This window comes from Excalfactoria chinensis, chromosome 22 (assembly GCF_039878825.1).
Source record: "Excalfactoria chinensis isolate bCotChi1 chromosome 22, bCotChi1.hap2, whole genome shotgun sequence".
Lineage (NCBI taxonomy): Eukaryota > Metazoa > Chordata > Aves > Galliformes > Phasianidae > Excalfactoria > Excalfactoria chinensis.
The window spans coordinates 3,020,658-3,048,492 of record NC_092846.1 but is presented as its reverse complement, the minus strand read 5'-3'; the positions used below and the strand labels follow the sequence as shown (position 1 = coordinate 3,048,492).

At 54.8% G+C, this 27,835-nt stretch overlaps 4 protein-coding genes across 12 annotated transcripts; 1 reads left to right on the top strand and 3 right to left on the bottom strand.

Annotated features, from left to right (window-relative positions):
• Positions 1–300: 300 nt before the first annotated feature.
• On the bottom strand, positions 301–5,086 carry PAQR7 (progestin and adipoQ receptor family member 7). The gene is made up of 4 exons (XM_072355605.1): positions 4,623–5,086; positions 3,411–3,560; positions 2,504–2,562; positions 301–1,589 (listed from the first exon to the last, which is right to left on the bottom strand). The coding sequence occupies exon 4, from the start codon at positions 1,549–1,551 to the stop codon at positions 511–513; it is 1,041 nt and encodes a 346-aa protein (XP_072211706.1). The 5' UTR covers positions 1,552–1,589; positions 2,504–2,562; positions 3,411–3,560; positions 4,623–5,086; the 3' UTR covers positions 301–510.
• Positions 5,087–5,629: 543 nt separating this feature from the next.
• STMN1 (stathmin 1) lies at positions 5,630–15,198 on the bottom strand. Of its 3 annotated transcripts, none has more exons than XM_072355609.1 (5): positions 14,728–15,198; positions 8,826–8,895; positions 7,970–8,142; positions 6,478–6,669; positions 5,630–6,120 (listed from the first exon to the last, which is right to left on the bottom strand). In XM_072355609.1, exons 2-5 carry the CDS (start codon positions 8,836–8,838, stop codon positions 6,052–6,054), a joined length of 447 nt encoding a protein of 148 aa, XP_072211710.1. In that variant the 5' UTR covers positions 8,839–8,895; positions 14,728–15,198; the 3' UTR covers positions 5,630–6,051. The 3 variants fall into 3 exon arrangements, with proteins under 3 accessions (XP_072211710.1, XP_072211707.1, XP_072211708.1); XM_072355606.1 differs by lacking the exon at positions 14,728–15,198 and adding an exon at positions 9,838–9,926; XM_072355607.1 differs by lacking the exon at positions 14,728–15,198 and adding an exon at positions 8,985–9,164.
• A 1,418-nt stretch (positions 15,199–16,616) lies between these two features.
• PAFAH2 (platelet activating factor acetylhydrolase 2) lies at positions 16,617–21,123 on the bottom strand. Of its 4 annotated transcripts, none has more exons than XM_072355601.1 (11): positions 20,913–21,123; positions 19,755–19,862; positions 19,495–19,645; positions 19,250–19,346; positions 19,073–19,141; positions 18,840–18,954; positions 17,939–18,052; positions 17,736–17,827; positions 17,489–17,659; positions 17,267–17,415; positions 16,617–16,983 (listed from the first exon to the last, which is right to left on the bottom strand). In XM_072355601.1, exons 2-11 carry the CDS (start codon positions 19,842–19,844, stop codon positions 16,889–16,891), a joined length of 1,143 nt encoding a protein of 380 aa, XP_072211702.1. In that variant the 5' UTR covers positions 19,845–19,862; positions 20,913–21,123; the 3' UTR covers positions 16,617–16,888. The 4 variants fall into 4 exon arrangements, with proteins under 4 accessions (XP_072211702.1, XP_072211704.1, XP_072211703.1 ...); XM_072355603.1 differs by lacking the exon at positions 20,913–21,123 and adding an exon at positions 20,358–20,412; XM_072355602.1 differs by lacking the exon at positions 20,913–21,123 and adding an exon at positions 20,403–20,411.
• Positions 21,124–21,274: 151 nt separating this feature from the next.
• On the top strand, positions 21,275–27,344 carry EXTL1 (exostosin like glycosyltransferase 1). Of its 4 annotated transcripts, none has more exons than XM_072355374.1 (12): positions 21,275–21,641; positions 21,761–22,936; positions 24,932–25,025; positions 25,094–25,201; positions 25,296–25,415; positions 25,485–25,617; positions 25,697–25,815; positions 26,114–26,209; positions 26,289–26,375; positions 26,546–26,706; positions 26,776–26,947; positions 27,026–27,344. In XM_072355374.1, the coding sequence occupies exons 2-12, from the start codon at positions 22,005–22,007 to the stop codon at positions 27,206–27,208; spliced, it is 2,205 nt and encodes a 734-aa protein (XP_072211475.1). In that variant the 5' UTR covers positions 21,275–21,641; positions 21,761–22,004; the 3' UTR covers positions 27,209–27,344. The 4 variants fall into 4 exon arrangements, with proteins under 4 accessions (XP_072211475.1, XP_072211473.1, XP_072211474.1 ...); XM_072355372.1 differs by having other exon boundaries at positions 26,788–26,947; positions 27,026–27,264; XM_072355373.1 differs by having other exon boundaries at positions 26,776–26,955; positions 27,026–27,146.
• The last annotated feature ends 491 nt before the right edge of the window (positions 27,345–27,835 follow it).

Here is a 27,835-nt window from a genome sequence, read left to right as displayed (position 1 = left end):
GATTAACCAAAGGCAGCTCTTATCTGAGTGACTGGACAGTGTCCTGCAAGATAACATCTTCAACTAGGGGAGCAGTGCTCATCGTTCACCTGCACTGCAACACACTGCTCCCCACAGCCTTCCTGGAGACACACAGAGATGCAAGAAGGGCAGGGCTGGGAGAGACCCATCTGCAGCTGCCCCAGGTGAAAGGTATGCAGCCCCTCTGCTGCTGCTGAGATGGGATGGAGGGGACAGCTGTGGGATCCCTGGAACAAACCACACAGGGCGCAGCAGAAACCAGGCTGCACCACACTGACACACTGTTCTATCTGTTTATTCAGACATTGGAATTAAACCAGTGCACTATTTCATGGATACGATGGGATTAATTCTGAATTAAAAAGCATGAAGAGCAGCTCTTATTCTCCCTCCCTGGAGAGAGCAATGCCAAGTGACAGTCAGCAAAGCGCTTCCTTCCTCTTCTCAGAGCATCCTTTGGCCATGGCATCCCTCACTCTGCCCTGGATCTCAGTCTTCTTTGAAGCTCAGCTTGTCCCTCACCTTCCGTGCCATGTATGCAGCCGTGAGCACGGAGCAGGTCACAGTGAACACAAACAGGGCAGAGAATTGGTGAGCCAGCTCACCCTGCAACGAGGAGTAGATGTGCCGCCTGGACTCATAGTCCAGCACCACAGCCTCGATCTGTGCCAACGTGCAAAGAACCAGGAAGACATGGAAGATCTGATGGCTTTGCCCAAAGAAGTAGCATTTCCCAGGGAGAAACTTCTCTGGGTAAGGATGGCAGAAAAAAAAGGCACCGATGAGGAAAAACAGCACCTGGCACTTGTGGTACAGCAGGGCTGGGTCTGTTTGCCCTGCAGGTGATGCTGTGTAGATGCGGTGCACAACAGGGCTGATGTCCAGCAGGTAGGCCAGGCCTGAAGGTGCCTCTTGGCACAGCCGGCTCAGCAGCCACGCTGTCTGGTGGTAGCGGAACTTGGCATAGCAGGAGCCTGCACACGACAGCCAGGCCAGCAGTGCAGCTGTGGGCATAAAGAAGCCCTGGATCCTCTCGTGCCAGCTGGGCTCGATGGCATAGTAGTAGTGCGCCAACGCACTGCCATACTGGTAGATGGCCACCCCCACATAGTCCATGAAGAAGAAGCTGTAGTGCCAGAACTCAGACTTGGCTTGCAGGAGGTGAGCGAGCGTGCTGAACGTCAGGTAGGTGATGGATGCCGTGATGATGATGAGGAGCGGCTGAGCGTGGGGGTCCTGCCCAAAATCCACCCTCTGGGAAAGCTGCTGGAAACGCAGCAGCAGGATCAGAGTGGCCACCAGGTGGGTCCACACGTTGATGGCTTCGTTATGTTGCTGGAAGAGCGTGGAGAAATAATAACGCCAGGTCTGGTGCACCGGGCGGTATCCAGTGTGGATGTAAGGCTTCCAGAAAACCCTTGGCACCTCGGAGCTGCTGACAGTGGTGAGCAATGGGGGGGCCAGCAGTTGGGGGACCTGACGCACGTTGATGAAGAGGCGGCTGAGCTTCTCTGCCACCACCGCTGCCATGGCACAGCAACAGCACAGCTCTCGTTGCTCAAAAACACCTGGGGATAAAAGGACAACTTTACCAAAGTCAGCAACAGAGACTGCCTGAATGTGTTATTTCTTTTCCCCCCTCTAATATATACAACCCTGCATGACTAAAGAGTGGCCTCATTACGGTTGACATAACAGAATCAGTAAAACCAGCAATATGAAGGAATGGGAAAGGATGCTTAAGAAGTGCCACTGGTGTGTCCCATTCCATACAGGTGACACCAGCTGGAAGAGCAGAGAGGTAATTAACTCTCCAGGGCATACTGGCTCCTAGTGAAGTCCATCGAAGTTAATCTCATCCCCTCCCTGCAGTTTAGAGTGTTCTAACAACTTCCCCCTCCAGCAACAGCCCCAACTTTCCCTTGCTGGTTGCCTGTGTTCCCAAGCTGCATCCTGCAAGCAGTTGCTCTGCAAGGCCGCTGAGTGCACAAATAACTGCAACATCAGAAACAGGACGTGTGAGTGAGCTAGTCTGAGTTCTCACCATCGTTTTCCAGCTCCATATTTTCCATGTGGCTTCCCACAAAGACAGTGCAGCCTGAGTGAGTTTGTCCGGTTGCATCACTGATGTCCAGCAGCGTAATCTCTGTGAGCAAGCTTTCTATATTTACATTTTTGCAGCTGCTGTCCCCATTGAGATAAAGGCAGCTTCCCCAGTTTGTTTTGCATTTCCACAGCAGTCTTCAGAACTGAATGGAATTTGCTCCAGGTGATCCCCCACCCCACTTGTTACCCATTCTTGCTCAGACAAGTTGGGAAGAAACCAGCCCAGCTCCCGTGCTGCTTTAAGCCTCAACTCCTGCCAAGTTCAGTCACTTCAAATACGGCTCAGCCAGGAAAAGCTCTTCAAAGTTTGGAAATGGGAGGGGGAGGGAATGGGACTGGATTTATAAACAAGAAACGACAGAAACAACAAACCCACCTCTAGAATTTCCTCATCAGAACGGAGCAGATCGGTTCAGAACTCAGGGCTGCCTGAAGCTGAGGAGCAGAAATGCGAACAAAATCAGTTGTTTACTGCTTGGCTTCCCTCTTAAATGTTATTTCCCCACCTTGCCTGGTGACCGAGGCACTGCACCAATTGGCACAGGTTGACCCTTGTCCTTGCTCGACCTCCTGTGACACGGGCAGGACGCCCAGGGAAAGCCAACCTTTTATACTCACAGACCTGCTGATCTCAAATAGTCGTGGTGCTGCAGCAGCTTTTGCTGCTGGCAAAAACAGAACAGCCTGGGTGAGGCTGATGTGACCAAATCTTTCCAAAACAAAGCCCTGGTGTCGCACGAAGAGCTCGTTCTTGTGCCTGCATATGGGGAGGTGGCTTCAGCCCCTGACACTTATGTAGCAAAGAGCCCTTGGGAGCTGCCAGGGGAAATGCGTGCTCAGAGCAGCGCAGCACGGGGCAGGAAAGACACCCGGACATGGTGCAGGCTCTCCGACACTTGTCGAAGAGGGACTTAATTAAGCAAAGCTCTTCCTGGCTGCAAAACCTGAAGCAATGTTCGGTATGAGCAGAGCAAGTTTTGCACTGTGCCAGCAATCATTAACCCGGCTTGAGCTCAAAATAACAGCCTCCACACACTCGTGAGATGTCAGCGACGCTGCTTTTAACGCCTGTTATTTCCTGCGGAGTTTTCCTTGCCCCAGCAACACCCGCCCACCCGCCGGATGGGATGCAGCCTCATCAGCCTTTCATCGCCGCACGGACGGCGTTCAGCATCCCTCAGCACAGCGCTCTGCTGCCGGTCCCACCCAGCTCCCCACGACCCCCCAGAGCTCCCCCATCCCAGCCCCGACCCTCCCTTCCCCTCCCAGCCCCCTCCCCTCACCTGCGAAGCTCTCCCTGCAGCTCCGTTTCCGACGGAGCCTCCGCAGCGGCCGCTCCAGCGCCGGACCAGCCCCGCCCCGCGGGGTGGGCATCGCAGGGAGCAGCGATAGAGCAGCCATAGAGCAGCCATAGAGCAGCCCTCGGCCTCCGCCTATCGGAAAGCCTTGTTTGTATCATTGCCTCGTTTGCCATTATCCCACCCCTGTACCTCCATTGCCGCCCAGAATATGGCTTCATAGTTCTTGGAACTCGCTCTTGAATCAAAGCCTATAGCAAGGCAGATACGAGCTCGTGCAGTCATTTTTAAGCAGCTTTTCCACTTTCCTGCCCGAGCACAACGGCAGTGTTTTCCTCCTCCTCCCTCAGTACTCACCTCCTCGAACTTCACTCCCACCTCAGAACCCCTCTCTAAGGAATTAAGCTCCATTTACACTTCGCACCAGAAGGAAAGAACTAAGATGAAGGAACAGAAGGGCCCAAGTTTGCATCTGACAGCTTTTGGCAAGGCAGGAGCTCGAGTTTTAGAAGCCTTTGCTTTCTTAGTGCCAGTTGGGTTTTGGCAGCACTGTCATCCTTCTCCCTCAAAAAGGGGGGGGGGGGGCTTCCAGCATTAGGGGTACTTGGGTTTTGCTCAGGCAGCAGATGAACACATTAAGCTCAAGAGCTGATTTTGTTGCTAGTGAAGTATGATCTTAAACATAGGAAGTGATTGAGCAATGACTTAAAGCCTCTACAAGGCAGTAAAGATACATACACTCACAGCTTCAAGCCCGTCTCCATGTGGAACTCATTGCACGCTCCTTTCCACCCCTGCAGGTGGATCTGCACACAAATTGCTCTGCTTACACTGCAATAACATGTGCCTCTAAAAACCTGCCCCATTCCCCACTGCAGCTGGCAAACAAAGCCTGTTTTAACTGTCATCTATGACACCAGCACCGAAAAAGCCTTCACACAGGATCCCAGCCATCCCACCTGTCACCATTGGCTTTGTTTCACTGTACTGGCCAACATTTGTTTCAGCAGAAGCCTTACCCCACATCCCCCACCCCTTTTCATTTATGCAAGTTAAATACAAGTTCAGTACAATCAAAAGCACTAAACATGAAATATAAAAGCTCCCTAAATGTTTCCTCATTAACAAACCCCGGAGAAGATGTAAATGATCCAGGACTCAGTTAAACCCAATGAAGAAAAAAAAAGAAATCCTCACCTTGTTTTCCATCCTCCAAACATCAGATTGTCACCAGTTTGGTGCCAGATGATCCAGGTGTGAAGTAAACCCAAACCAACACAGCAGCAAACCCCAAAGATCAAGGGTACAGCTTTGGGAAGGCAGGATGGGACCAGCCTCAGAGCAGAGCTGCTCTTGTGCCTGACAGAAGGTGCACAATGCTGAGCTTCCCTGCTCTGAGAAGCCAATTGCTTCAGGTCAGGGCACTGCTCATAACAAAAGGGGAGGTGACAATAAACTCACACTAACTGCAGTCTTGTCTTTAGTGCAGAGCAGCATTGAGTTCTTGTGGATGTACCATACAGTAATCTTGGAGGGAAAGAAGGTTCTTGGTTTCTTTAAAAGCACCTGCACAATACAGACGCTCCTAAAAGCACTTTTACTCACAGCACAATAGAGCTCTATCTGCTTCACTGCCCAGGAAAACAAACATGGTGTGTGTTTCCATGGGCAGGAGCTATCTATCTTCAGGCTCACCCTGCAGCAGTTTAATCCAACACACCTGCAGCAGCCATCCAATCAAAAACAATCTTTAACAGCATCCTGCTGGGAGAGGCGCATGATGCCAACACAGAGTGGGGGGTGTTTGGCTTTTACCAAAGCTCTGTGATGCTGCAGGAAGTGGTACACAAGTCCCAGTTCAATAGCACAAGTTCTCTTCCATAAAACCCCTCGCCAAATAAAAACCAAACACAAAGGGTCAGATCAGAGTCATGTGGCAACAAAGACGTGTTTGTCCAAGCATCAGCATCTGAAGGGAGGTGGTTCTAAACCATCTCAACAAAAACACACAACAGCTGACAACTGCTGAGGTGTCAAAACAAAGCTCTTATTGTAAAACTGAGACAATGAAAGCGCTCTAGGGAAGAGCCAGTTATGCAGCATGTAAGGAAAAGTGCTGTTACAGAGCTTTTCTGTGCAGTGCTGGGTAAGGATGCTCGCTGGAGGCCTCAGCCAACTCTATATGCCACGTTCAGAAACCAATCTCATGTTAACAGCACTGTGCAGCTTTATTTAGTCACTCAGTTACAGCAGGATTTTAAAAGACTGTGACAGTCAGATTTTTGAAGTGTAACAGATATTCAGCATGGAACAGTATACTACATATTCCTTTCACAAATGTCTTACAGAGCTGATACAGTACTAGCCATCAATCCAGCAGCAAGCGCTCTGGAGTAGAAAAGGATGCAACAAGATAGCTACACTGGAAAGACAACCTTAGAAAAAGTGAAACATGTAAGGTCTCCCCTCTAGTCCCCAAAGAAAGCATACAGTTTGGATCTAACTTTACAGTTCTACATCAGTTTCTAGAAACTTAAAAAGAACAAAAACCGAAAAGCAAAACCACTGGCCAGTACAGTCTTTGGATATTTAGAGGAGGGGGAGAATGTCAGTTTCCAGAATGAAGTCAGTTGCTTTCGGCCTCACCAGGGTCTTTGCCTTCTTTGTTCTTTCGGACCTCTTCAATATGCTTATCCTGAAAGACACAAGCAGGGACACATCAGCCCCCCAGGCCCAGAGGCAGGGCATGCAGCAGAGCGAGCCCCAGCTTGCTTCCCACCCCTCAGCTCACAGCAGGATTCCCAATGGGGGTTACTAAAGAACGAAGCTCCATGAGAGCAAGCAGCCCAATGTCACCCCACATACCCCATCACCTCCCCAAAAGGAGCGTTTCTCTGTAGTCTCTTGGGGATTTAATGATCTCGTTTCAAAACTAGAACACCACAGAACACTGAATGCTATCTGTCTGCTCCCTCACTTGTCCATTTACTTGGCTCTACCTATTGTTATTGATACATTCCCTCCCCAGGCAGAACCAGGACTCTACACCCACCTTCTCCCTCAAGCGTTCCAGTTTGGCAGCCATTTGTGCCTCACGGTTCTCTTTGTTAGCTTCCATTTTGTGGGTCAGCTTCTCCTCTGCCATTTTGCTGAAGTTGTTGTTCTCTTCGATTGCTTTCTGAAGCACTTCTTTTTCATGCTCCCGTTTCTCAGCTAGCTGCTTCAAGACTTCTGCTTCATGAGACTACAAACAGACCACGCACATTTCAAACACAAACATGGATGAATGAGGACAACTACAACGCTCTGGTGCTTGCAATTCCTAACAAGAGATTTTTCTGCTGTTCAGAACAACTTCCTGATGCAATACAAAGCTCCCTAGTACTTTCTCCACCCCCACAGCCTACATTTCACCATCACAAACCACACAGGAAAGCAAATTTCTATCATAACTCAAGTCGTGACAGGTGGGATATTTCCCAGTAAAAACAACCCGGAAATGTCTTCATTTCAGTCGATGCAGTTGGTTTTTCTCAGTAGTGTTCGGTATGATGGTAAGCTTTGATTTTAAGCAAAAAGCAGCATCAAGAATATACAAATGCTTCTAATTGTTGCTAAGCAGAGCTACAGAGAGCCAAGGACTGCTCAGTTTGCTTAGCTTCTCCTACTGTCTTGAGAGCAAGGGGGCTGGGGGGGGGCACAAGGAGCTGGGAGGGGACAGAACCAGGACAGTCAATCTAAAGTGGCCAAAGAATGGCTATTCCATTCCATGTGACATCATGCAGAAAGTAAACTTAAAGAAGTTCATCAGTCCAGTCAGTGGGCAGTGAGCAACTGCTTGTATATGACTCCTCACATCTATATGGTTACACATATTGCATGACCATAACTATAGCCCTTTCTCTCTTCCTTTTCTCATATCTTTATTATTTTTCAGTCTCAACTCGAGTTTCTTGTCCAATTCTCCCCTCCTATCTCACTGGGAAGGGAGGGAATGAGCAAAGGACTGCATGGTGCTTAGCTGCCTGCCAGGTTAAACCACAGCAGGATACTTGATGCCAGCACTTATAGAACTCCCCTAGAACACTCCTGCATCTCAAAATGGTGGCTTACTGCGATCCTGGTCACACAGGAGGCACCTCATTAACGAGCCTCTGCATATCTAAGGGCTCTAAACCACACCTGAACAGCAGGAACTTACCTCAAAATACTGCATTCATAAGGCTTCTAAGTTACAGATTCACCACTTGATTTGGTGGAATAAAGCAAATCCTTAACAGAATAGATTTAAGTCAAGAGCAGCTTCTTTCTTGATACAGCTTCCCCTCCCAGCTAAACACCTCCCTGCTTTTCAAGTGACCATTCAAAACCATTTTGGAAATCAAGCTTTGGAAGGACAAAGCTGAGCTCCTAACAAAGCTGAATTAACATTCCCAATGTAATGCCACAAATAAACTGCCATCCGTTTGTCTTCAGTCAGAAATCCCATCTAAGAGAATCCCACCGCTTGCACATCTCCCTTCAACCTGTCATTTCAAACATACCTTGCGTCTCTCTTCTGCTGCTTCCAGTTTCTTCTGAATCTCTTCCAATGACAGATCCTTCTTTTTCGGAGGAGAAAGAGGGAATTCTGGGGCTGCCTCTTTCGAGCGGGGACCGAGGATCAGCTCAAATGCCTGCCCAGAGGCACGCTTTTCCAGTTCTTTCACTTGGATATCTAGGGACACACAACAACAACAACCCTCAGTGGTGTTTTAAGCCAGGAAACTGAGTTGGCTAACACGAGCAAGCCTTCAGTAATTCAATGCCACCAAACTGGCTTAAGGAGACAGCTGCATCTGAGCCGATAGCTGCCTTTTAAGCAACAGCACCACTACTTAAAAGGCAGAGGACAATTTTGTCTGCTGTTCTTCCTGGATACCGCATCCTAAAGCACCTGATGCTATTGTAGCCTTAGGTATCCACACAAAAACTAGCGTGGCAGGACTCCAAATAGGGGAAAAAAAGATCCCTTCCTTGCAGCGAGAAGTCTGATAATAAGGTCTTTTATTCATCAAGAGCCAAGAACTGACAACAGCTCCCACGGAAACACACTGAGGCAGAGTTCTGCTCTTTGAAGACCTCAGAGCAGACACCTCAACCCCGCGCCGTTTCCTTTTTGATCACTGAGACGCCTGCATGACAGCTCTGTTCGCTGAGCAGATGGCACGCAGATGAACCTCATCCTATCTGCTAACAGCAGCTCGGGGTGCTGCTTTAACAGCTTCTCCACAGCAAGCCTAGCGATGGGAGAGAAGCACGGTGAAAACCAGTTTAATTACACATTCATTGCAGCTCAATTATGGAAGTAAGAGGAACAGAACAATAGCAAAGGAGCATTGAGCACACAGTGCTCCGTACCAGAAGTAGCCATGACCGAGGCAATCCGCCTGCAGGAGCCAACAGGAGAGCTTTAACCAGAGAGAGACACCTGGAAAACAAAGAAACGTGCATCTGAATGGCTGCTGGTTTTCTTGCTACCTTTGATTGCATCCCCCGAGCAGCAAGCAGACGGCTCACCATAGCAGGAGGTTCACCATAGCAGACAGACACCGCACGGCGTTATTAACCCTTTGATTCAATCCACATCCATTATAACAACGCAAACCGACCCCAGCCCCGACCCCCCCCCCCACTATGGGCGCTGCCCCGCTCCTCCAGCCAATCAGCGCCTCTCATTGCAGCCTAAGCCCCGCCCCTCCCAACCGCACCGAATTCAAACGGCCGAGCAAGACGGCGCGCGCGCAGGCGGGCGGGCGCGCGCGGGGGGCTCCAAGGGGGGCGGAGCCAACGGCAACATCCGGGCTCCATCCGACGCCCCCCCCCCTCCTTTTTCCCCCCCCCCCCCCTTTAACCAACCCAACCAACTGCCGCAGGTGCGGCCCCCCCCGCCCCCCACCCCGCAGGGAAAAGGCCCCAAGGCTGAAGGGGCTTCGCAGGCGGTGGGGGAGCTGCCGGGCGCCGCCCCTTCCCCAGCTGACAATGGCCGCCCCCTTCTTCTTCTTCTTCTCCTCCTCCTCCTCCCCCAGCCCAGCCGCCATCGGGGCGGTTCCCTCGGAGCGATCCCCCATTGTCTCCAGTCGCGTTCTCTCTCGGTCGCCACGACGCCCGGCGGTCTTAGCGACACCACAGCGGGGATAAAGGGACACCAGGAGCTGCGCAGCCCCTTAACGGCTAAAGAGCCGCCGCCCGTCGCGCTGTCAGCCCCCCCCCGGCAGCCTTACACTGCAGCACCGCGACCCCCACATCAGACAGCCGCTTGGGGTCGTTTACTTCAGACCCCAGACCGTTTCATAACGGCTTAAAGGCGGCTGCGGCCACCGCTTCCCCCTTCATCCCCTTTACACCCTCAGCCCCGTCCCCGCTCACCCACCTGCCCGCTCCGCCGCTCCGCTCCCACTCCTCTCCCGCCCGCCCCCTCCGCGCACAAAAAAGCGCCAAACAAAGTCACGTGACCCCCGCCCCGCCCCGCCCCTATTGGCCGAGCCGAGCGGCACGTGCCGACCGACGGGGAGGGCGAACCGGGGGGGGGGGGGTTCGGAGCCCCCCTCTCGGGTTCGGAGCCCCCCTCTCCTCCGCTTCCCGTTGCACGCCGGGAGCCGTAGTCCGCAGCGGGCGGGGGGAGGCGATGAGGGGCGGCGACCCCCCTCGGCCCGGCGTTGGCCCGGCGGAGGATGCGGGGCCGCTTTACGCCGTGCCTCGTCTCCGTGTGTTGTCTATTGGGATGCGCTGCCCAGCGCCGCGCTCTCGTAAAGCTCCCGAAGGGCTGCGGGACTCCCTTTGTCTGCCGCGAGCACCGGGTGGTGGCTGCGTGCTTTGGGGGTGTAACCTCAGCGCCCATTCATCCCCTATTGGAGCGCCGCAGCCCCATTGGGGTGGTGGTCACTCAGCATAGACCTCATCAGTGTCAGCATAGTGCACAGCTTTAGTCCCTCAGAGCCACCCTAAGGCTGCGTGGTGCAGCCACGCTTAGGTGCCAACACTTAGGGTGGCTCTGAGGGACTAAAGCTGTGCACTATGCTGACACTGATGAGGTCTATAGGAGCAGGCGGTGGTTGTGGGGTCAGCCAGCAGCACAGCATCTCTCTAGGAGGTGACAGCAGCAGAAAAGCCACCCTGCTCTTTGTGAGATATACACGTGCTGCCTGCACGCAGCCCTCATCTTGGGCTGCAAAACGAGTGCTCTTTTTACCCATATAACACCATCAGATGAACGCTTTGCTCACCAATGTCTCTATTTTTGCACGCTCTGCACAATGACCAGCGTGCAATTCCTGCCTTGCTGTGCTGCAGCCGCTTCAGCCAACACCAGAAGCCACAACATATAAAAGGCAGATGGACTGAGAATAAAGACACCAACCTGCTACAAGGCAACACAGCAGCCTTTGTACCCAATACACCAAAGGAAGGAGCTTTTGGAGGGACCCACCCTTCCCGTGCATAGGATTTTGCACCAAAAAAACAACCAGCCTACCTTCAGGAAGGTTAATATTGTGACAGAAACGTACAGAGCTTTCAAAACAAGAGATTATTTTAAACACTTGCCCTGCTTTCTTTTTTTTTCTCTCTCCTTTTACTGATCTGACGTCTATTTCCATGGAAACCACATCCAGCCGCCTGGCTGCTGGAACTGGGAGAGGTTGCTATCAAAGAAGAGCCATTTTCCAACAGCAGCACCATTAGGCCTTTTGTAGGGTGCTAGGGATCCCAGGTTCCACATGCTTTGCCTCCCTGGCCATGCCTGGTGCACTTACAGGGCTCCCGGCTCAATAGCAGCACTGCATGCATTGATATCAAACACAACACGCTTGTTTTGCAATGAAGCATCTCGAATGCTTGGATTAAATTGCTGGAAGACAAAGAAGCCAAGTAATCGTGACATCAGCTTGTGTTTTGCTTCATCATTCGCTGTTATTCACACAGATCAGTGTTGGATGCTTTATTATTAATGCTTTTCAGTAAAATTAGCAAGCTGATCTTGGGATGATCTCAGGATTTCCCAAAGGAAGTAATGCTTTCTGGGTGCTGGGCTTCTCCTTCAATACCTGCTTTACTGCCATTAGTCACAGCTCCTCCCTGGAGAGATGATGGTGAAGTATTGCTTTGCAGAAGGGCTGCAGGCTGGGATACAACCCCAAGTCACACAGGGGCTGTTTTCTGAGCTTTCCATCTTATCTCCTGGGTTCCTCGCAGGGACAAAAAAAAGCCAAAAGATAAAGAAGAAAAGACCTGAATGTAACTTACCTCCCTTCGCAGATCAGCTTTACAGCCAAAAACATTCTGTTTCAGATAAGAACTCTCACATATAAGAGACAACACACAATAGGGAGCTGCTCTCAGCTCCTACATTTTGCAGCCCATGTCAGTTATGCAGAGACTCCTTGTGCCACCTGCCACCACCACCAGCTCCAATTTAAGCCAAGATCTCCAAGCTCTGCCGCAATACAAAGAGGAGGAACAGCTCTCAGCAGCTGGAGGAGCACGGAGACGATCTCATTTTTGGCCTCGTTGCATGAGTGCTTTTATTTTTGGAACCCACTTGTTTATGTGGAATTTATTCGTGTCAGATCTCAGTGAGAACGAAGGAGGTGAAAAGCTTTCATTCTGTTTTATCAACATTATTTAACTGGGATTCTATGCAGATTCTTCACCCATCAAGCCTGGCACTGCGTGGCTGCAGCCCTGTTTGTCTCACCACCAAGAGCTGTTTGTTAGAACCCCAGCTTAAAAAGAGCACAGAGCACTCAGGCTCCTTCCACCACCTGCACTCTGCTCTCAGAGCAAAAGAGAAGCTGAGGGCCCATCCAGAGAGCTCCCTGTATGTGTGGATTGGGGACGTGACGTGATTAGATGGAGCACAAAGATTAAAGAGCCCCCACTCTGATGTGATTACCAAAATACTCCACAAAGAGACTGACATAATTAGGTGACAACTCAGCCCACGGCAGCTCTTTTAACTTGCAAAAATATTTAGTCTCCAGTGAGAAAACGTGCTCTGTGAGCATCGAAGTGCCACGCTTCAGCACACGTGGTGGATAGGCTGACATCTTATTTGTTTCAAAGCACCTTTTGCAAGCAATATTAGCAGCAAGTACTTTCTCAGACTTGGTAACAGTCACCACAAGAATAAAGCATGTTCTAAAGCGAGAAATCCGATGCTCTGCTTGAGCCAAGTCAATCCGAACCTGTGAGAGGAGACAGCAATAAAAGAAACTTATGCTCAGGGGTAGAGAAGGACTGCAAGGTAACTGACTGATAGAAGCAATCTGTGTACAGTGAAAGCTGTCCTGGAGGTCTCCTCACCTTGCTTTGCTCTCCTTGCTCTCAGCATCCTTTATGCTTTCCTCCTCCTGCTCCCAACACGCATATCTTCCCATATGGAGCACTGAGCACTTTGCTATTTGAGGATGCCTGTGCACAGCCCAGTGCTGAGGGTGTGAGAGCCATGGAGAGGGGCTGCAGAGAAGCCCTGTGAAAGGCTTTATGCTGGTTTCTGTGTGCGTGAGCCAATGTGAGACACACGAGTTACCTTTCAGAAGTGACAGTCAGTCATTGCAGGTGGGACAGAGCAAAGGAGACTGTGTTTTCAACAACCACATGGAAGAGAGACGCATAGAGAAGCCATAAAACATTCAGTACAGATGGAAGATTCCAGTAAAGACATTTGCTTCAGATCTTTGCAAATGAAGTGAGGGGAAGAAAAGCTGGGGATAGCACTAATTATTCCCTGGTTCCTAATTAGTTCCTTGAATGTAAAATATGGTTTCAGCTCTCTCAGCAAGCCCATTGTGCTATTAATACTTCCCTGGCGAGATATGGTTAAAAATATTCCCATCCTTTCACGACAGAATGTAGCTTGGAAGTGTTGTGATGGGAGGAGTTCAGGGATGGAAATCCTCCTAAAGGAGCATGACTTCCCCTGTGTCAAACAGATGAGCTGGTAGCAACCCCAGAGCCAGCCTGCTTTCACTAGGAACAAATTCTGCACCAATACTCAATGCAGAGCTCTCAGGCTGCTTGCTATCAAAGCAGATTCAATTACAAATCAACACAGAGCCAAACGGTGATGGATTTCACTTATTTCTTGCAGAGATCCACTGCCTGGGAAAAATCCTACAGTGCTTTCCTTTGAAGGCATTGCATGGAAGCATCACCCCACACAGAACCACAGTGCTGTACGTGGATGAGATCTGCATCAGGCACCATAGACACAAACCTTTCCTATCTGTTTTGTGAACCGAATCCACATATACATACACATATATGTATATTAAAGCACTTTTCCACTCCAGTCCTGCCATGAGCTGCTTTCAGCTTCCAGATCCCTTTAGGACAACCAGTAATTCTCACCCATCTCCATCAACAATTTGGCTTTAAAACAGGTTAATTCTCACTCCATCCCTCCGGCTCTGTGGGCTGCCTGGAATTGCTCAGCATGGAAACAATGCTTGCACTTAACATTTGCTCAGTGCTGTCTGATCCCTTTTTCCCCCCCCCCACTAATTTGAGCTCCTAATCAATCAATACCTATATTAAAAGAAAAATAGACCAGGCACGTTCGCTACAACTGCGAGAGCAAGCAAACAAAGGCAGCCTTGCTGGGGGAAAAAAACGCATGGCTGTCTTTTATGCAATAAACCCAACTGCTGCTGTACTCTAAAATCAATACCCAGAGAAACATGCCTACCTTACAACTGCTAACCTAAGTGCTTCATTTAATTAGGAATAAAAAAAACCAGAAACCCAACCCAGGCCTCGGGTGCTGGGCATCGTTAAAGAGCTGATGTGGACTTGAGGAGACAAAGGCAACCTGAGGCCCCGTGTCACCCAGGATAGGGCTTATGGGGCACCTGTGGTCCCCATTTTACAGGGGCTGAGCTCAGCCCACGCTTCCTAAACTCAGGGGAAATGACCCCAAATGATCCCTCCACCATGTTTTAGGGCAGCCTGAAACTAGAGAGACCTCACACAGCCCTTTCCCTACTCCAGTGCCTCAGTTTCCCTGCATCCTTTTCCTACTTATTCAGGGATCACCTCTTGTCCCATCCAGGGCCAGCAGGGCATCGCTGCAAGCTGCAATGGGGTTTCAGAGTGAAAACTGACAAAGAAACACCCATTATTCCCTTCAGGTGCCCTGGAAGCGATGACAACAACTTGCTTCTGTGATGAGGGACGTTGTTTTCCTTTGAACATCACCAAGAATAAAGATTTGATTCGCCAATGGGAAAGAAATAGAGCAATGTGAACAGCCACGTGTACTCACCGATCAAAGGGCTCCAAGCAGCTCTGCTCAGGAGGTGCTGGCTGGGAAGCGGGGCGGGTGCTGCACATCCAGGCCTTGCTTTCCCTTTAAAAACACAAGAGAAAGGGAGGAAAAAGAATCACGCTCCGCTAGATGCTACGGTAATTAAAAGGAGGCTTTAACACAAGTCTCGATTTGCATTAATTAATTAAATCAAGCAGCAAGCTTGCATGGAACAAAGCCGGCGCTCGAGCAGCAGCACTCATTGCTGGGCTGGGACACACGGAGGGCTCTGAGCCCACTATGTGTTTGTGCTGCCTGATCTCAGCTCCAAGCCTGGGAACAGCAGCTTTCAGGGTGCAGAGCTTGCTCTGAGATGAGGCGTGGGGAAGAGGAATGCATCCATTCACACCCTGTCCACGCTGGGAGCGCAGCTGTGAGAGGAATACAAATGGGCAGCTGCTGGGGATTTTTATTTCTAAGCCACCGGTTGGAATATGGAAGCAGAGCAGGCACAGGGCTCAGCTGGAAGTGACTCCCTCCCAGCAAGGGGTTTATTTCCCCTGTCCTTGAGCAGCAAAGCCCCCCAGTGGGACCCTATAGACACATGTAAGGACAGGGTGACCGAGAGCTGATAGTAGTTGAATGCTGGAGCAGCTCCCAGATCATGGTAACCCTTAACTGCTGCTTCCAGCCAAAAAAAGCCTTCCAGCCAAGTCCAGCAACACAGTGCATCAACCCAGGAACAGAGTGAGCATCACCACCATGTGCTACACCCAGGGATTCGTGTCACAGCTTCTGTGCCTGCTGGAGCATGCCATGGGGACTGGGATGGAGGATGCAGGAGGGGGGGAAATCAGGGCTGGGTTTGGAAGAAGCACTGAGCCTAGGGCTGGAACTGGAGGTGGAAATGAGCAGCTTTCAGCACACCGAAGGGTTAACATGTTGCAGTAGCCCTCCAACCACAGCCATCCCCCCCCCTCCCTAAGCCTTTACATAAGGCTCCTGCAGAATTTATAGCCTCCCTCAGCCACGAGGAGCTGGGCCACTCCCTGCAATGTCACAGCACATCACAGCAGTGCTAATTCTGGGAGGAAGATGGGACTTGATTTCTGCACCAGTCACTGTCTCTCACTGTTAGGTAAGACACAGAGGTGCGTTCCCACATGGGCTCGACAGGCAATGACCTCAACTGTCCCCTCTCCAGCCTCAGTACCTTGGTCCCAGCGCTGCATCATGCTCCAGTACACTCCCCAGCATGAGGGCATAGATCAGTTCACAAATATGCATCTGGAACCCCCAAAAGAATTGAGGTCTCGCAGCTTTGTCCACACCAGCCCTTGCTCTGCATGAAGATGAGCCCTCTGCTGTCGTGTCTCCCCCCGCAGAGCATCCTTACCTCCTCAATTAAAAGGAGACAGGGAGGAGAGCATTTGGCTATCGCAGTGACACAGATGAAGGACAGAGGAAGGATGCTGCTCCCTCCCAACTCCCTTCCCTTCCCCCCCAGGTTTGCTGTCACCAGATGAGGAACAGCTCCCAACACCCAGAGCCAGGGCACCTGAGGGATCCCAGCTGCGTGCAGTGCCACAAGCCATGCTCATGGCTTCTCCCTGCAGTGCAGGAGCTGTGGCACTGGGCTGACACTGCCCTCACCACGTGCACGCCCAGCAGGAGCAGCAGGGACAAAGGAGGAGCAGATGGACACCATTCGATGCAGCAGCTGCTGAGCAGTGTGTCCTGTGCCTGCATCCCAGCCCCGCTGCCCATTTGCAGTCAGCACCCTGATCAGATTTTACCACCTCCATGCTCAGAGCCCTCATTACGTCTTTCCTTGTGCTGGATCATTGCTTGAACCCCACCCCCCCACCCCAACCTGCAGCAAACCCACTGCTGCAGGGCATGCAGGGCCCAGTGCCCCCCATGCATGCAAGCAGGGCACTGTCACCAAGGCAAGCTCAGGTCTGTGACCCCAGGGGTTTTATTCCCTGAGCTCTGCAGTCTCCAGCAGCCACCACAGGCTCTCAGGCAGGGAGGGCTTCCTGGATGCATGGTGGGCATCACATCCACATCTTGCAAGCACAGTCTGCAGGCCTCACTCTCCCAGGGGTCCTCCAGCCCTCTGGAGGCAGACCCCAAACATTTTAGGGCAGCTGAATCCCAGCAGCTGGATCCCAACAAGCTACAGGTTGGAATGGCAGAAAGGTGCTTCTGGAATGACGGAGTCCCCAATGCCTTCAAGGAGACGGTCCCATCGAGCAAACTCCTCTCTCACATCTGCATGGGGCAGAGATGGTTTCAGGGTTACTACAGTAATAATCACCCCAGTTTCACGCATAAGAGGAGCAGCCATTGCACATCTCTACTTTGCAGATGCAAGGAAGAGACCAAGCCAGCAGCTTTCCCAAGGACTTCCCAACCAACACTCCCCAATGTCCTCTGGGCACTGCCACTTGTGCCCAGAAGATGGCAGCCAGGTGGCTCACAGCCATATGGAACGGGGATCACCGAACCAACCTTGTGCCATCCCAAGCCCCATCTAACTCCACCTGTTCCATACCAAGGTGCCTCTGCAGGAAGGCCAGAGCTGCTTGGCTGGTGATGTCCAGGCACTTGTAGGGGTCAAGGGTGCCCCTCGCGTTGAAGACACGGTTGATGAGTTTCCCAGTGAGAAAGGCAAAGTCGGTCTGGCTCTGATGCACAGATCCCCTGGGGAAGGGAAAGGAGCATGGGTAAGGGCCTCCTACACCTGACCAGGCACCTGCCCCAGCCCTGGACTCACAGGATGGTTATGATCTTTGTCTGGCTGTTCCTGGAGCTCAGCCTCTTCATTTTGGCCACACTTTCAGGGGTCTGGAACTTCTCGGTGTTGATGAAGAGCACAGGCTTGGGCACCTCAGGGTACAGCACGTTCTCCAGGGGGAACATCCATGCATCGAGAGCTACAGCACACCTGGTGGGATGGGCACATGTGTCCATAGCCCCTCTGTGGCCTTCCCAGCCCTGGGCAGCACCCGAGAGTCACCCACCTGAACCCAGGTTCCTTCACTAAGGCCAGCACAGCTGTCACCCCACCAAATGAATGGCCCATGACAGCTGCTTTAGCCAGGTCAATGCTGTCCTGCAAGAAAGACGTGCACCACAGTAAAGGCATATTCCTATTTTTCCCCACACAAAATGACCTGACCCTTCCAGCCAGGAGCACCCAGACCAGCCCTGCAGCCCCAGGTACCTTCAGCACAGAGAGATCAAAGCCCTGAGGAAGGATGTTGGGGATGGATTTACCACTGCTGATGTCCCGGAAGAGCTGAAGCGCTCGTGCACACTCATTTGCTCTGTGATGAACCTGCAGTGCAAACTGCCCCATTAGCTGAGCCAAACCACCCTGTGGGGGTCTGCAAGGGTGCTGCTTCTCCCCCATATCTCCCCAGAAGAGCTGCTCTCTGAGCCCCCAGCACTCAGACACAGCTCATTTCCCTGCATTATCACAAGCATAAAAGCAAACAGGAGGCTGCACCGCAGCGGCTCCCACAGGGATGCAGTAAATTTATTGCAATGCTTTCTTTGTTATTATTATTAACTCTCTTAATCTGATACCGCAGACCACTGGAGATAACCCAAAGCCCCCACACACTTTCCTTTCTGAGCCACAGACAGCAGTGCTGCCAGGAGATGCTGCACTTCAGACCGAGGCTCTGCCTTCATCTCACATCCCAGTTCTGAGCACGCATAACAAATAACAGGCTCAGATTTAGGACTGCCAAAAGCACCTCCAAGCTCTGCGTGTCCTAGAAAGGCTTCCAGCCACAGATTTCAGCTCCGTGCTTCCCTTTTAAATGAGGAAGTTAATGAGCAGTGGGGAACCTCGCTCAGCAGGAAGCCCTCCTGCTATCAGCAAGCAGCTGTGCATGGTGATCCCAGAGAGACAGGAACTGGAGATCACCAGCAGGGCCCTCAGAACCCAGGAAATGGAGAGAAATGGAGTGGGGTGGGTTTTTCTCAGTTTACAAGGAGAAAGCTCAGCTTCAGCATCAATGCAGTACGGGTTTGGGAAGAGTAGATCCCCTAGGATAAGGGATGTGATCCACACCCTGGTTTGCCCACCCCAACCCTCCCCCCCATTCCTCCCATACCTGATTGTTCCGAAAATAAAACTCCTTCTGGCCCTGTGGCACATGTTGGTGGGGGATCCACTGCTCCCGGATGGCCTCTGCTGTGCAGAAATAGGTCATGGCAGCAGAACTGTCCCTGCAGCAGCAAGGAAGAAAGGGGGAACGTGGCAAAGCAGCCCTCTGTCTGACCCCCATCCTGCCATGTATTTGAAGAGGGGAGATCCTCTTGAGGCTGCAGGGACAGTGGCACCAACCTGTGCTCCAGCGCAGCCACCACAAAGCCCCAGGACGCCATCTGCATGCAGATGGATGAGTACACAGTGCTGTGAAGGGATGAGGTCAGGGCTCTATCTTGAGCACTGATGGGTCGGTGAGGGGCTACAAGGAACCCATAGCACTGGAGTTCCTATCCCAACCCCAGCCCTCCCTACCGAAAGGCCCCCAAGCCATGGGAGAAGATGATCAACGGGTACCCATTGCTGCAGGGTTTGAAAGGTGCCTTCCAGCTCAGCGGCACTCTGCAGGAGCCTGTGGGGGACAAAACAACACCCCAAGAAAAATCGAGATGGGCAGCGTATGGGAAATTGGTAATCACAGCCTGAACCTCTGATTAAGGCAGCAGGCGTGGAGGACATGGGAACACCCGTGTGGACATGATGGTACAGCCACCCCTCACCGATGGAGATGCTGAGCAGTGGAGCACACCACCGCCGGCTGTAGCCTCTGAAATCAGCCAGTCCGCTGCAGTACTCGTAGCGTGGGATCCACAGCGGCCGCTCGGCCCCGTCCCGGGGCACACAGGGGTAGAAAAGGCGGAAGAAGAGCCCCTAGAGGACAGAGGGGACGTGGTGCGCTCTGGTCCATCACAGCAACGGCCGCAAGATGTCCTCAGGTACTCAGCCCTGCCAATACCCAGCAGCCGCCCCGATCCCATACCTGCTGCGTGTGGCCCACCATGACGTCCGCGCAACCCACGCGGTGGGGTCCCTTCTCCGGCGGCATTGCCAGCGACTGTTCCCCCCCCATGGCACCGCAGCCGAGCCCCTAGGCAGAGCGACGCAATCAGCATCCGTCCCCCACTCCTCCTCCTTCCCCCGTCCCCAAATCCCCGAGGACGGCCCCGAGGACTACGGGGAGGGGGGGAGATGGGGGGGAAAGGGTTCTGCACCGCACTACGGAGAACTACAGCTCCCGACATATCCTTGGCTGAGGACTTCAGCTCCCAGAACGCACCGGGTAATCGGACTACAGCTCCCAGCATCTCCCGCAGCACTACAGCGTTCACCGCCCCTCCCATACGCAAGTAAACCCCCCCACTTCCCCCCTCATAACCCCTCCTCGCAGTCCCCAGCGCTCCCTGCTCCGTCTACTCCGCAGCTCCCAGCGCTCCTCCAACACGCAGCTCATCCAGCTCCCAGTTACACGCTGTACCCCCCCAGCTTCACCCCCCCACCCCCCACCCCTCGCACTCATCACCCCGAGGGCCCCCAGCGCCGCTCGCAGTCACCGCCACGCGGGGTCGCGCCGCGCAGCGCCCACCGAGCACCGACACCGCACTTCCCCGTGTCACCACTGCGACCGCACCTCCCAGTGCGGAAGTCGGTCCCCAGCTCAAATCACAGCCCCCCCAAAGCCCCGTGGTGCTGCTGGGCTCCGCCTGCCCCCCACGCCCTCCCCCAACATCCTCGTCCCCACGTTCCCCTTCTTTCATTTAAACCGCTTTCGCAGCCCCGCGTCCCCGATAATCCCCAGCGGCGGGGGATTAAGTTCCCACGGGGCCGAGCTGTCCCTTGGGCCGGGCAAATCGCCAAAGAAGAAAAACATCATCATAGTAATAATAACAATCCCTGACAATCTCCTGTGCACGCAGCCCACGCCTTGCTCCACCCCGGGGTAACTGAGACAGGTGTGGGCCTGGCAGGGCTGTGGCGGTGCCATTCCTGTTGCATGCCAACCTCTCCGCACCCCACCCCGCGTCCCCGCAGGCAGAGGCCGGTCGCGTTGTTACACCCACAGCTCGGTTCCAGCGCCGGGGCTGCCGGGAGGGGTGGGGGGCGGCGAGCCCCGGCCTGCCCGCCGTGCCACGGGGCTCACCTCCGGTAGGCGGGACGAGGGTGCCCTACTTCCACGTGGGACGGGGCGATGGGAGCGCTGCGGGGATGGGTGAAGGCACGGATACACGCGGGGAGAGCCTCGGGACCCCCGCAGAGCCCCCCATTAGGAGGGGAGAACCCCCACGGCCACGTGGACGCACCGCGATGCCTCCGGGGCGCGCCTTTTTGGTGCCGCGGGCCACGCCCACATGGGCTCGGACAGCCAATGGGAGAGAGGGGGCGGGGACTCGGTGGCGCGGGGGGGAGCGGGTGTCGGAGTGACAGATGCGGCGAGGGGGTGACAGCGGGGGGAGTGACAGCTCGGGGGGGGGGGGAACAGGAGCAAGTGAAGGGACACGGGGGGAGAGAGGGACAGAGCCCGTGGGGGGGACAGACAGCGCGAGGGGGGACACGCAGCTTGACTCGGGGTTTCAGCAGCCCAGGGGGTGCAGTAGTGACACCCCCAGGAGGCACCGCACGGCGCTGGGAAGCAGGGGGTGTCCCCGGAGCAATGAGCGGCGGAGCGCGGTGGGATCCCCCCCGGGGAGCGGGGCTGATGGAGTGCGAGGACCGCCCCACAGCCGTCCCGCGGCGGTGTTAGGGCAGCGCGGGCCCCTCGCCGTGCGGCAGCGCCAGGGATGCGGAGCCGGGGCTGCAACACGGCCGGACCCCGAGGGCAGCACCGACCGAGAGCGTGTACCGGCGTCGGGACAGCGGAGGAGAAGCCGAGGTACGGGGGGGGGGGACGGACGGTGAGCCGGGGTTGTCTCCCGGAGGCTGCGGGGGGAGTCCCGTCGGGATTGACCCGGTTGGAAGGGAAGCGATCATGCGACCTCGCTCCCTCCCCAGGGATTTGAAGCTGCGCCAGACGGCAGAGGGAAATGTGACCGTCGCCTCACAGAGCCTGGGAGTGAAGGGAACGCTGCGCTGGAGGGGTGGCAGAGGGACACCCACGGAGGGAGGATCGCGGGATCCCCCTTCCCCACACTGCGGGGCAGTGAGCACCAGGAGCCTCTCCACCTGGGGTCGGGGAGGCCGTTCTTTCCATCGGACCCCAGTACCCGTCCGAGCCTGATGAGAAGCTCCTGAACCTATGCAGACCAGGAAGAAATACATTTTCCTGACTTTCCTCACTTCTTGGCTTCTGCTTTTCTTCTTTGGAAGGGAGCAGCTGCGCCGTTTCGCTTTCTTTCCCAGGAGGAACGTCGCAGCCCGTAGGAGTTGGCCCCGCTGGGCAGACCGTACCCTCCTGCACAGCTTTGCAGAGCTCCAGGAGCTGCAGGGCAGCGGGGACACAGCTCAGCCCTCACCCCGAGCCCAGCGGGCAGCACAGCTGAGTGCATCCCAGGGCAGCCGGTGCCGTATGGAGAGCTGCTTCGATGCCTCCCGCTGTCAGAATGGCTTCAAGGTGTTCACATACCCGCGGGAGCACGGCGAGCCCATGTCGGAGAGCTACAGCAAGATCCTCAACTCCATCGAGAGCTCGCGTTACTACACCCCGCGCCCCGAGGAAGCTTGTCTCTTTGTGCTGAGCATCGACACGTTGGACCGTGACCCCCTCTCTGCTCATTACGTCCACAATTTGGAGCAGAGGATCCGCTCCTTCCCACTGTGGAATGGTGGCCGCAACCACCTCATCTTCAACCTGTATGCGGGCACGTGGCCCAACTACACCGAGGAGCTGGGTTTTGACATTGGCCATGCCATGCTGGCCAAGGCCAGCTTCCATAGCAAGAACTTTAGGCCTGGTTTTGATGTCTCCATCCCACTCTTCCCCAGGGAGCACCCACAGAGGGGTGGGCAGAGCGGGTGGCTGCACCACAACTCGGTGCCCCCCAAAAAGAAGTATTTGCTGGTGTTCAAAGGGAAACGCTACCTGACCGGGATCGGCTCCGGCACCAGGAATGCTCTGCACCACATCCACAACGGGAGGGACATCGTGTCACTCACCACCTGTAGGCACGGCAAGGACTGGGAGAGGCACAAGGACACGCGCTGCGACCAGGACAACGTGGACTATGAAAAGTGAGTGGGATGGGGTTGGGGTCAGGTGGGGGGAGAGGCTCCATAGGTTGCACAGGGAATGGAGACATTCTGGGGCTCTCCTGGTTTCATTTCCATCCAAGAGAGGTGCTTTGAGGATGTCCCGTTCTGTATTAAAGTTGGAGCAATCTGGTGAGAGCAGCTCTGATCTGCAGTTACCACTGCTGCTCCTAATGTGATTACTCTTTTTCCTAACCCTGATGAATGATGCTTTTCTTCTCCCCTTTGCTGTTCTCCCCTTTGCTGTCCTCCCCTAATATAAATGTTTATTTTGGAGATGGGCCTGAAACTTCCCCCCCCAGCCCAGCTCAGCTCCAAGTCCCATAAAACCAACGGGTCCTTGGGCATCCTGCTGTGAACATCACAGTATGGGCTCCCTGCCTGCAGCTTTGGAACAGCTCATGACCACATGAGAACTGATGGGAAATATAGGACACCATCCTCAAAGTATCTTAGGAGGTGCCGGGAGGTAAAAGTGGAGCTGGGGCTGCAGGCACTTGGATTAGTCAGGGCTTCAGGGCGGCTCAGGAGGATCAGTCCTCGTGGTGGGGCCTTCTTGGTGACAGGGCAGTGGGATTGTGTGGTGGGCCAGTGGGATGGGGCCCAAGGTCAGTCCTGCACCATGGGGTGGGAAATCCCCCTCTCACCCGGCCCAGGTAATCCCCTAATGCTGTTTGTGATACACAGGGATTTATACCTCACCCAGGACAGCCTTAGGCAGCAGATTGATGGTGAACACGTGGCACATGGCTGTGTCCTCCTGTGTGACCATGTGTCTTGTCCCGCTTGTCCCTGTTGGACACCTGGGCACAAACATGGGCATCTCCATCACACCCACCCAAGGATGTGTGCTCTCCTGCCCCAGCAGATGTCCCCAGGTGGGACAGTGGCAGGGGGGCAGTGGGGACAGGACACCAGGGACAGGACACTCAGAGGTTTGGAGTTGTCCCTGTTTGCTTGGGGACGCAGGTAACAGCCACGCCACTGAACCACAGGAGAAGAAGCCAGCTTTGTTCAGGGCTGCATTGCCCTCCTCACTCCTTAACAAACTGGTTCTGTGCCGGATAAAGGGCAGTTGTGGCCATGCCACGGTCCTGCCCCCCTACAGCAGCCGCGGGTCCCCCATGGCACCGAGCCCGGCCGGAGCCTCATAGGGGCCATGGGGAGGGAGCACGGTGGGCACCCGGCCCGGCCCTAACAAAACAAGGAAGCCCTGCCGGCTCGATTGCCCGGAAACCACAGTGCGTCAGGAGCGGAGTGTTTGCATCGGGAGGTGTCGGCTCCGCAGCCCGGCCGGCGCCAGGCTCCCGGCCACGGCCGCCTGCGAGGGAAGGATGCTCAGCCATCGGGGACGCATCACGTTCCCGTAGGGCAGGTGGCGGTGGGATGGCCCTGATATACGGCCGAGGCAGAGTGTGCCCATGGAGTTTTTGATTGGATGGGTTCCCTGGAGGTGAGTTTTGTTCCTAAAGGTTTGTGTTGCTGACGCCTCAGCACTGGGCTGGTTTCCTGCAGGGATGCTGCAGAACACACAGGGGGGCTCATCCTTACCTCACAGCCACCCCATCAGCTCCCCAGCCTGGAGGTGGCTGGCACTGACCCCGTGTCTTCATCACAGCTGGATCCAGGGGACCTTCCCCTTGGGGTCAGCACATATCCCACATGGCTTTGGCCTCACAGTCCCTCCCCATCCCATCCAGGACCCATCCTCTCTATGTGCAGGAACAGACAGGGTCTGTCCCACCCATATGTCAATATTGGATTTTCCGGTGTGGTCGCAGGGCTCTGTGAATGCCTCTCCCTGCAGCCACACAGAAGGGGCTTTCATAGCCAGGGGCATGCACTGCCCACAGCTCCCCCCAAAGTGGTGCCAGGACTCAGCGCAGTTTGGGGCTCAGGGATTTGGGTGCTGACTGTGCCTCAGTGCTGGGGAGCAGATGGTGCTGAGTTCACACGTAACTCCCCTTCCCCTGCCAGGTTTGACTACCAGGAGCTGCTTCACAACTCCACCTTCTGCATCGTACCCCGTGGCCGGCGACTGGGCTCCTTCCGCTTCCTGGAGGCACTGCAGGTACCAGGGGGCTGCAAGGGCATGAGGGACCATCCCTGGTTTCCCTGTGTTCATGGGGTCCTGTGCAGGCTGCCTGCATCCCAGTGCTGCTGAGCGACGGCTGGGAGCTGCCCTTCTCTGAGGTCATCGACTGGGGCAAAGCGGCCGTGGTGGGCAGTGAGCGACTCCTCCTGCAGGTACTGTGCTGCTGCTCCACACTCAGCATCAAGGGCTGACCCGGAGGGGAATGGGTGTGTATGAGATGAGAACCCCATCCTTCCCATCCTGCAGATCCCCTCTGCCATCCGCTGCATCCGCCCGGAGCGTGTGTTGGCGTTCCAACAGCAGACCCAGTTCCTGTGGGATGCGTATTTCTCCTCCGTCGACAAGATTGTGCACACCACGCTGGAGGTGAGCCCGGTCCCATAGAGCTCCCCCAGCTTACCAGGGCCACCTCAGGGTGCTGACATCCCCACACAGATCATCCGGGATCGGCTGCTCCTGCACCGCTCACGCTCCCGTTTCCTCTGGAACGCACTGCCTGGGGGGCTGCTGGCACTGCCTGACTTCTCCACGCACATCGGGGACTTCCCTTTCTACTACCTGCAGCATGGTAGGAGCCCACACTGCAGCAGTGTGCTCTGTGTGCCCGATGCCTGCACCCACACTTTGCCTTTCCCCCCACACTGCAGGCTCCAGCCCTTCTGACAAGTTCACAGCACTGCTCCGGGCTGCCCCCCCACTGGGCTCCCTCTCCCAGCCCACCCTCAAGCTCATCCAGGCCGTCTCCAGGTCCCAGTACTGTGCGCAGGTAGGGAAGAATGGGGCTGGGATTGAGGTGGGAGGGGGGGGTTGGCAGTGTGGCTGTGCTCGTGTCATCTTCAACATCCCCTGCTTGCAGCAATGGGACCACCCATGGTTTCATTCTGGGGGCGGCCCAAATCCTGATGGAATGTTTTTGGATGGAAGAGGTGCAGCCCTAAGTGGAGAGCCGAGCTGGAGCCGGTCCCACTGTGGGACCAGGAGGGTTCAGCCCCAGCTGCCCTGCAAACACTGATGACAGACTCCAGGGAATGCCCCTCCACTGTGCCTTTGCCCCCCTCCCACAGATCCTGGTGCTGTGGAGCTGTGAGAAGCCACTGCCACCAAGAGGGACGTGGCCACAGACTGCTGTGCCTCTCACCATCATCCAGGGCAGGACGAAGGTACACAGAGCAGGATGCAGGGAGTTAAGGGTATGCACCCCATGGCACATCCCATATTGAACTCCCACTTCTGCTACAGCTCAGCGACCGCTTCTTCCCATATGCAGCCATTGGGACGGATGCAGTGCTCAGCCTGGATGAGCACACCAGCCTCTCCACCAGTGAGGTGAGCACTTCCCAGCCCCATGGATCCGGGCAGGATGCACGGTGGTTACTTCAGGGCTGGCATTGAGTGCTGTCCCCATATCCCATTGCTCAGGGACAGGCAATGGGGCAGCCATCAGCCTCTCACAGATCCCTGTGGGTTGAGGTGATGCCATTCCCTGCCCTTTGCAGGTGGATTTTGCCTTTGTGGTGTGGCGCAGCTTCCCTGAGCGCATCGTGGGCTTCTCTGCATGGAGCCACTTCTGGGACCCCGAGCAGAAGCGCTGGGGCTACACCTCCAGGTGGACCAACAAGCTCTCCATCGTCCTCACCACCGCCGCCTTCTACCACAGGTACCAGGGTGGATGGGGAGGATCCCATGGGGCTGAGAGGCTGAGACCTACCCTCCTCATTCTCCATAGATATTACCACAGCCTCTTCACGGAGTACCTCCCTGCGGGGCTGCGGGAGCTGGTGGACAGCCTGGCCGCCTGCGAGGACATCCTGATGAACCTGCTGGTGGCTGCTGTCACCAAGCTGCCTCCCATCAAGGTCACACAGTGGAAGCAGCAGAAAGAAGCTGCATCTCAGCCAGTAGGATGGTATCCTGGGGCTCAGGGACCCCCATGGCTTGGGGCAGAGCCCTTCACCCTGTATTCTCCTCCTACCCAGGTGAAGGGCACAGCAGCAGGCAGCACCCGGCATTTCTCCCAGCAGCAGGACTGCCTCAACCAGCTGGTGGACTGGTTTGGTTCCATGCCCCTCGTGTCCTCCCAGCTGCGCCTCGACCCAGTGCTCTTCAAGGACCAGGTCTCTGTCCTGCGCAAGAAATACCGCTACTTGGAGAAGCCCTGAGCTCAGCCGTGCAGCCCATACCCCTGCACAGACCCAACAGGGCATGGCACAGCCCTCCTGCACCACGCGCTGCCACGGGGCTTTATTCCTCATTGGGTTTTACCAGTACAATAAAGGTCGGTGGAGGTGCAAAGTGTGACACGGGGTGAGCATTCTGTACCCAGAAATGGCACAGCACTGTGCCATCACTCACAGCACCTCTGGGCTCAGCAGCCACTGCTGTGCTCCCATGCATTGTCACCCAGCAGTGGCACAGCACCACGAGCTGCACTGTGGCTGTGGGTGCCCCATACACTGCAAGGCCAACACCCCGTGCCTGTGTCCCTGTGATGCTTTCCTGCCACCATCCCCACTCCGCAAGCAGCTGGCCGGGAGGGCTGAGCTTCCCAAGGGTAAACAGAGCAGCGATAAGAGGTGAGAGCAGAGCGAGCCGGTCCTCCCTCCCCCAAACGGGACAGTGGGATCGAGGGCTCCTCCCCCTGCGCCCCTCTCTACCCGCAACGCTCCCCAAAGCTGGGGGATGAAAAGCGTTATTTCAGACGCTTTTCTCAGCTAAAATAGTGAGAAGAGAAGCAATCGCTGCCCCCCGGCCCCTCCTGCAGCCCGGGCTCTGCTCTCACTGCCGTC

What these genes read in the sequence shown, in the direction of transcription:
- PAQR7 (XM_072355605.1), bottom strand. Translation starts at nt 1,551, where the DNA reads ATGGCAGCGGTGGTGGCAGAGAAGCTCAGCCGCCTCTTCATCAACGTG.
- STMN1 (XM_072355609.1), bottom strand. An exon ending in CAGCAGAAGAGAGACGCAAG is followed by an intron (nt 6,670 to 7,969) that starts GTATGTTTGAAA and finishes GTCTGTTTGTAG; the next exon opens with TCTCATGAAGCAGAAGTCTT. An exon ending in TGGAACGCTTGAGGGAGAAG is followed by an intron (nt 6,121 to 6,477) that starts GTGGGTGTAGAG and finishes TGTGTCTTTCAG; the next exon opens with GATAAGCATATTGAAGAGGT.
- PAFAH2 (XM_072355601.1), bottom strand. Translation starts at nt 19,844, where the DNA reads ATGGGGGGGGAACAGTCGCTGGCAATGCCGCCGGAGAAGGGACCCCAC. An exon ending in ACTGCTCAGCATCTCCATCG is followed by an intron (nt 19,347 to 19,494) that starts GTGAGGGGTGGC and finishes TGTCCCCCACAG; the next exon opens with GCTCCTGCAGAGTGCCGCTG. An exon ending in GTGGCTGCGCTGGAGCACAG is followed by an intron (nt 18,955 to 19,072) that starts GTTGGTGCCACT and finishes TTGCTGCTGCAG; the next exon opens with GGACAGTTCTGCTGCCATGA.
- EXTL1 (XM_072355371.1), top strand. Translation starts at nt 22,005, where the DNA reads ATGCAGACCAGGAAGAAATACATTTTCCTGACTTTCCTCACTTCTTGG. An exon ending in TTTCTACTACCTGCAGCATG is followed by an intron (nt 25,618 to 25,696) that starts GTAGGAGCCCAC and finishes CCCACACTGCAG; the next exon opens with GCTCCAGCCCTTCTGACAAG. An exon ending in TCATCCAGGGCAGGACGAAG is followed by an intron (nt 26,210 to 26,288) that starts GTACACAGAGCA and finishes CTTCTGCTACAG; the next exon opens with CTCAGCGACCGCTTCTTCCC.